The 7,100-nt window shown below is 34.8% G+C and overlaps 1 protein-coding gene across 6 annotated transcripts in view; it reads right to left on the bottom strand.

Annotated features, from left to right (window-relative positions):
* Positions 1-425: 425 nt before the first annotated feature.
* Positions 426-7,100, bottom strand: part of UBE2D3 (ubiquitin conjugating enzyme E2 D3) — a 33,027-nt gene continuing 26,352 nt past the window's right edge. For 3 of the 6 annotated variants that reach the window (XM_032261597.1, XM_032261596.1, XM_032261598.1), the window contains exons 7-9: positions 5,394-5,487; positions 4,921-4,970; positions 426-3,506 (exon numbers count right to left, since the gene is read on the bottom strand). In XM_032261597.1, the coding sequence (XP_032117488.1) occupies positions 4,922-4,970; positions 5,394-5,487 (143 nt within the window). In that variant the 3' untranslated portion in view covers positions 426-3,506; position 4,921. The remainder of the gene's footprint in view (positions 3,507-4,920; positions 4,971-5,393; positions 5,488-7,100) is intronic. The other 3 variants (XM_032261600.1, XM_032261601.1, XM_032261599.1) reach the window with 1 other exon arrangement.

The following is a 7,100-nucleotide window of genomic DNA, read 5'->3' as shown; positions in this document are numbered from 1 at the left end:
CAATTCAAAGTATTTGGAAACTGTCAGGCATCAGAAATGTAATATTTAGACAAAAGCAATTCTCTATTGCCTGAAACAGCTATAAAAATAGCTACAGGGTCAAAGGATTACTGGTGTAGTCTGTTACAAGGGAGTGCTAGGAACAGACTTCTGAAAATGGTCCTCAATCTTCACCATTCATCAGAATCACCTGGAGGAGACTGGGCTCCAAGCCACAGTTTGATTCAGGACCTGGGTGGGGCCTGACAATTTATATTACAATGAATTTCCCAAATGATGCTGAGATTGTTATCTCAAGAGTTACATTTCGAGAACCACCACCTTAACTCTTCATAAACTGTATAAAATTCAAAATCGAGCTCACACACAACATTAAGCTCAAGTATGGATTTCATATTAGCTGGAATTACTGAGTAAGACCAAAGTGTCTTTAAACACAGACTTTAATGGTAACAATTCCTTTAAGCTCAATTAACTTTAGCTATTACAAGTCTTATGCAGATGTCACTATTAGACAATATTTAGTGACTTGCACTGGGTTCCTCATAAAAGACAAATTCACTTGAAAGTGTAATCAACAATCATTAACAGTTTTGTTATGCCAACACAAAACATGGCTAATTTGAGTTACCCCCCCCCGCCCAAATCACTAACACAGCATGATCAGTACCTTAAGTATACTTCAACTAAGCCATTAAAAAAAAGAAAAGAAAAAAAAAAAGTGAGTGAGTGTTTCACTACCCCTGAGACCACTAGTTAACTGTGGTTCATACTTTAAAATGTGAGTACACCCACACAAGAAAGCAAACTAATCAGTTTTAAAAAATCTGATTATCACATTGCAAACTCGCCCAGGAAAATCAAATTATTGAGTCACTTAAAATGTAAATTTACCATTAACAGGCCAACTGGACCCTAATTCTTAGAGGTTTATGCATTAAAAGATTTAGGAAATATAGACATAGCCAAAACTGATTCTAATACTCAGTTGAGTCCTACACATGGCACTAGTAATGTCAAATTGCTGGATGGGGTGGGGGAAACAGGGCAAATTCTTAGATTCTTTTGAAGATTTCATTGTACATGATCTCATGTCCAGTGTCCATACATTCAAAAATGTTGGTTTTCCAGGTACTTTACTGTTCTTTTAAACCTGGAGAAGCCTCTATGGCTTATTCCCTTAGAAGCAACAAATGAAATGATGTATAAAGCATCAAGTCAAAGATACAGAGAACTGGACACATCTACGAATTGTTATGACAATCAAAGAAGTCATCTCTGTAAATACCTAAGGGTGGTCTAAGGCTAAAAAGGTCAATCTGAAAGCCAATGAGGGATCCACTGTGTTTCATAAAAGTGTTTTATTCATGTTTGGCTTTCAAGAAGTGATATGCCTACTAAAGCTGTTATTTTGAGAGCATATGCATCTCAGAAGTAATTTTGAAAATAGAGCCAAAGAGCAGTTTTTCTTACCTTGTGGAGCAGAATTAACTAATTTCTCATTCATAATTTGAATCCAAAAAAGTTAAGCAGTATGACATCTACCTTGAAGGAGCCATTTTAAGCAAAAGACAAATGAAAAAATTCACTCATTGGAAAAACTGCGTAACTGTTTTTTTCCCAATGAAATGATTACAGAATTAACAAAGCCAGAACATCTTCAGAAGGCATGCATTTCACTTCCAGTTTAGAGAAGAACCTTAAGTCAATAAATCATGTCCAAACTACATATTAAAATGTTTATAAAAATTAAGTTTTAACATTTATTTCTAGCTTTCCACATCTGTGTGCAGACAAGGAGTAAGATTGCACATTAAGTGTAAGCAGTGCAAAAACGTGGAAATGGAGGAGTCACAGATGTGCTAGAACTTCAAGAAATAAAGCAGTGGACAAATCAAAATAACCAGGAAAAATGTAAAACTATGGGGTCAGAATTAGGAAAGGTGAAGAATGGTAATGCCCTTGTTACTACAGAAGTTAAATTAGTAGCACAGATAGCACTTGTCAAACAAAAAACAATCCAATAGCATTGACTTTTATTCATTCATGTTAAGTCACCTGAAATGATATCTGTTGCATTTAAATGCTCATTAATGTAAATGGCTGAACAAATCCATTTCAATGGATACTCAATATCCCACATAGATAAGTCACTTCAACACAGCCTCATGACAACTCCCACACCAAAACAGTACTTTATTTTGTAAATTTTGACCCATCATTACTCCCATATTATGGTTTTTTTCAGCTGTCAAGTGTACAAGGTGAAGAGAAATTTCAGTTAGACAGGGGCTGCACCTGGAAAATAAATTTTTTAAACTCCATAAACACATTTCAAAACTGCTGGGTCCCAAAAGTCCATCTATGAACTCTAGGGCTGCCAGTATCATGTGCAGCACATTAAAGCTACACTATCCAAATAGCTTATTAATTCTGCATAAATCAGGTCAAGCAATGTGTCAACCTGTAACAGACTGTGCACTTTAACTGAACATGGCAAAATATTCACTCTTTTGAACTTTACATCATCATTTGATGTCAAACAATGAAGCAAATCCCAACAGTATATACAAAAAACAGCTTTGCATTTACAAAAGATTGTTTCCCATACTGATTAATCCAGGCAGCTAACTCATTGGTTTATGCAACTTTATTGAAGAAAAATAAATCAATTACTAGCAGAGCTATTAGTTGATCACTCATCCATTGACAACTTGCATCATTTATTCAGTGCTATATTAAACAGTGTACTGGAAGATAGATTAACTAATAGCTCCAAGCCTCCTAACAATTTAAATGAAAATTACAAAATGTTTGAGACCCTATTTTGGAATACAAAGGGTGTCTGACTTCCAATTTCCATTCTCTGTAGAACAAGAACAGGTCATTCCTTTATTGACATGCATAAAATACATCACATTTTCTGTTCTGCTGATGCTATAAATTCAATACCAATTCTCCAGCCACATCAGTTATGAGCATAAAGTATATCATGTAACCTCAAACCTCTAACAGTGGAAGGCTTAAACAAGAATGGATGCTGCTAGAATAATGCTGTTCCCTTTGATGTGACAACTGAGCATCCATCTCCCTCCCCCTCAGGATGATTTCTTCAGCATGTTAGAGCAGTGAGGAATGGTTTTAGTCTCATAACCAAGTTAGAGTGAAGATATTGGCCACATAATACACATGCTCCATTTTTTTTTAAAAATTCTGAGTCTTGGGCAACTGTTCTCTTGTAACTACTTTACAGTTTCTAAAAGCAGTTATTGTCCAAAGCTGGAAGAACTTAAGTCTTCTCAGATGAGCATGTGAATGAATGGAGGGAGGTAAACAAAAAATAAAATTAAAAAAAGATGAGGTCTGATAGGGGAGCAGCCGGATAAGAAAATCAAAAAAGGAACAGTAATTTAAAGTTTATTCCAGCTATAATGCAGGTTATTCTGACTTTAAGGTAGCATCACATGGCATACTTCTGAGTCCATTCCCGAGATATTCTGTTGTACCTGTAAATAAAGATGTTATTTTTTAAAAGTTAAAATAAAGTGAAAGAATTCCTAATACTTTAAATGGAAGGGAAAGATTTTCATCTCCAGACCTATTATGAAGTCATCTCTAATGACTATGATTAGAATAAAAGCCAACGAAGGAAGAAATAGCATTGGCACTCAAATCAATGTGGGAAATGAGAGCCTGATGCTCTGAAAGCAGTTTTTTAATAAACCTAAGAAAGCAGCACTACAAGTTGGGAGGCTAACAAAAGTCAAAAGACCCTTTCTTTCTACCACCACTGAACGACTACTCTTAATTTTTAACATGAAAAAATGTTTACAGCTCATTATGGACATATGTTAAAATAGTGTACAAATTCTATCTATCCACAGACATTTCCAAAGCCAGAACCAGACTTTTACTAAAACAACTTTATCTGAATCCTGGAGTTTGGGAAATTACTTGGTCCTGGATATTGCAAGAAAAAAAATGCCTTTGAGACTTAGGCAGAGACAGAAGGGGAAGATGACATTGGGCAGAATGATAATTTTCAAAAGAGGTGTGTGAGTGGTTGTGTTCATCAGCCCCATCAAGACCTGTTGAGTACAACCAGAGCATCTTTCTTGAAAAAGATCAACAGATAATTCACACACAAACAAGGTTATTACTCAGGAAGACTACTAACATTGATAAATACTATCAGTTTCCCCTTGGATTATACTAATGCCATAGACTGCTTACCCCAACAAAAATAGTGATAACCTTAAGAAATGAATACATATTAAAGGACACAGGAGAACTTTTATATTTACAGTTCAAATATTAATTAACTAGCTTTATTTCAAACCAAAAACCAAATATGGTCCAACAACTTCCCTAAACTTGTAACATATACAAGATCTTTCTACCAAACATGGTTATCTCCTAAGGATACTCTCTCACGAAGCCAGCACTTTAAAACAAAGGCTTTAATCTAGCTAGCATACAGGGAGCCGCAAAGTACAGCTAACACTAATGCATGCTTGTCAGTAATGAACATTTAGTTTAGATGCTTAGGCTTAAAAGTGTTTTTCCCTTACATTACTATCTTCTGGCAAAATCTGAACTAAATCACCACATTCCGTATAGTATTGGTACAAAGTCTCAAGCTAAAACTTAAACACCATGGTAGTTTGAAAGAAAAAGATACTAAATTCCCATTTCTTACTAGTGCTATATAACTGCTTTGCCATGCAATACTTTCAAGCAATGATGACTATCAGGTATTTACTTTCACGTTAAACAGAGATCAAGCAGTTAAACGTACACTTTTCAGAAGACTGCCACATCTGTTACCTTTTGTTAGTTAATACAGTGCCTTAATGCATGCAGCACTCAAGTGCTGGCAGTACCATGAATAAGCGCACCATAGAGTGCAGATCCTCTTACCCTACAACATAGCGTATTTCTCTGTCCACTCTCTTGCTAACCTATTGTACCTAATTGAACAAGTATACTTAGCATTAATTATAACATATGAAAGTTATAATGGTTAAACTGAACATAAACATAATTCAAATATTTGAAAAATTTAGACCAAATTTTTACAATAGCACTAACACTTTGGAAAAACATGCTTGGGGTTAAGAAAAATTTGCTTTCTTCCCCAAAATTTGAGAATACAGTAATAAGCTGTTTTAACACACTAGGAAAAACGAAAAAACATTTTGGAGGGGGGCATTCACTGTCACATTAACTAAAGCCTAGTAAGTTTTAAATAACCACATTTCAATAGCTAGCTTTCTGAATATTTTAACTATTATCTTACTAAATATCTAGTCTTCTTGGCATTGTCACAAGCAGAGTATAAGCCTAACTCATTAAGTAACATCACTTTTATAATAACTTTTTAACATACTTACTTATCTCTGTCTGTTTTATAGATCCGTGCAATCTCTGGCACTAGGGGGTCATCTGGGTTTGGATCACATAGCAGTGAACAAATGGATAAAAGAACTGCAAGGAAACAAAAACACCTGTTATCCAGTTTCAGGAGTTTAGAGAAATAAATGTATTTAAAACGCTATTACAAACCTCAATCCTCAAAAGACTTATATTACTTTTTATCTCAATCTCGATGAGACAAAGTTTTACCAGAGATTTTGCTTCACAGAAGACAAGCTACTGTTAAGTAAGAAGAGCTAAAAATGGAGTTTGTGGCATCAAATTCACTGCTGACTAGCTATAAAAATAAAATTTCTAAGATAGGCAACTGATGTCATATTAATATATGTTTTAAATAGGCATAAATGATATTAGAACTTAAGGAGTTTCTTGGTAATCTGGGGGGAGGGGACTTTAGCAAGAATATGCAGGTTAACACTCATGCCGTATTATTCATAGTTGTTAGGCATGAAGAAAAATCCATTCTTTGCCATTGTCTCAGGAGTTTTCTGAGAAAAACTTTGAAGTGCTCCACTGAATGTTTTATCTCCTTGAACTTGTGAGTAAGAAACCGTATTCTCAAGAGTACTGGTTAAATACAATGCCAAAATCTCTTTAGTACTAAGTGAGTCATCAGCCCTAGTTCTTCCCTTAACCAGTTCAACACACTGATTTATAAGATGTCAAACATTAAGGAACATAGATCTCATTCACTTTGAGTGCCTGTTATGTGCCAGTCACCAGACAAGTATAAAGTACTTTATACTATAAAGACAGCATTGTCACATAAATATTTGTTGACTACAGCAAATTTAACTTCAAAGCCAAATGCAGCAGAGCAAATAAAAAATTACCTAATGGAGGAGACTGGGCTATATAGTAACTCACAGAAAAAAGGTGGCTTCAGTGTTGGCTCCTAGTTTAATAAGTCAGCAAAGTACGGCTGCCAAAAAAGCAAGTTACTTTAATGACAAAACAGTACCAATTCAATCTGCCCTTACAAAAATAGTTTTCAGTGTTACAGTACATTACCAGCAGTGATAGAAAAACTTGGAAGCTGGTATTTAGGTATGGGAGCATATTTTGAAAAGAAATTAGAAAGTATCCAAGAGGGAGAAAAAAAGGTCTAAAAACTCCACCTGGGATATTCGTGCAGAGACTGAACAACCTGTTAGATACAATATAACAGATGCCTATTAACAGTAGGAGACCAGAATTGATCTACAGATATTTCCAAGATTATACATTTTTAAACTGTCATTAGGTAGAAACAACCTATCATGGTTACATAACACATGACTAAAGATTTGTCTAAAAATTAACCCAGGAAAGCAAAATCAGAATTTTCCTACAGTGGAAACCTCAGGATTCAAAATCTTTATTAAGTTTAGGTATATTACACTATTCTTGGTAAAAAGGCAACGAATGTGACATGTCCAAGTGGTTTGAGATTGAAAAATACAGAAGTCTATTAAGATAAATTTTGCTGTTATGAGATGAAGGTAACTCAACAGGCAAATAATGCCTACCCAGCCCAATTTGAATTTTAACCCCTTCTCACAAAGTCTCTTTTATCAATACCACTAAAAGAACACAAATGATAAAAGTAACTTTATTGCTTCCCCATCTCTTACCAGAAAGTTGGAATAAAAATACTCAGATAAGTACATCTAAGAATGAAACTA

This window comes from Sapajus apella, unplaced genomic scaffold (genome assembly GCF_009761245.1).
Source record: "Sapajus apella isolate SASKATOON/1434 unplaced genomic scaffold, GSC_monkey_1.0 scaffold124, whole genome shotgun sequence".
NCBI lineage: Eukaryota > Metazoa > Chordata > Mammalia > Primates > Cebidae > Sapajus > Sapajus apella.
This window is presented reverse-complemented; position numbering and strand designations above follow the sequence as displayed.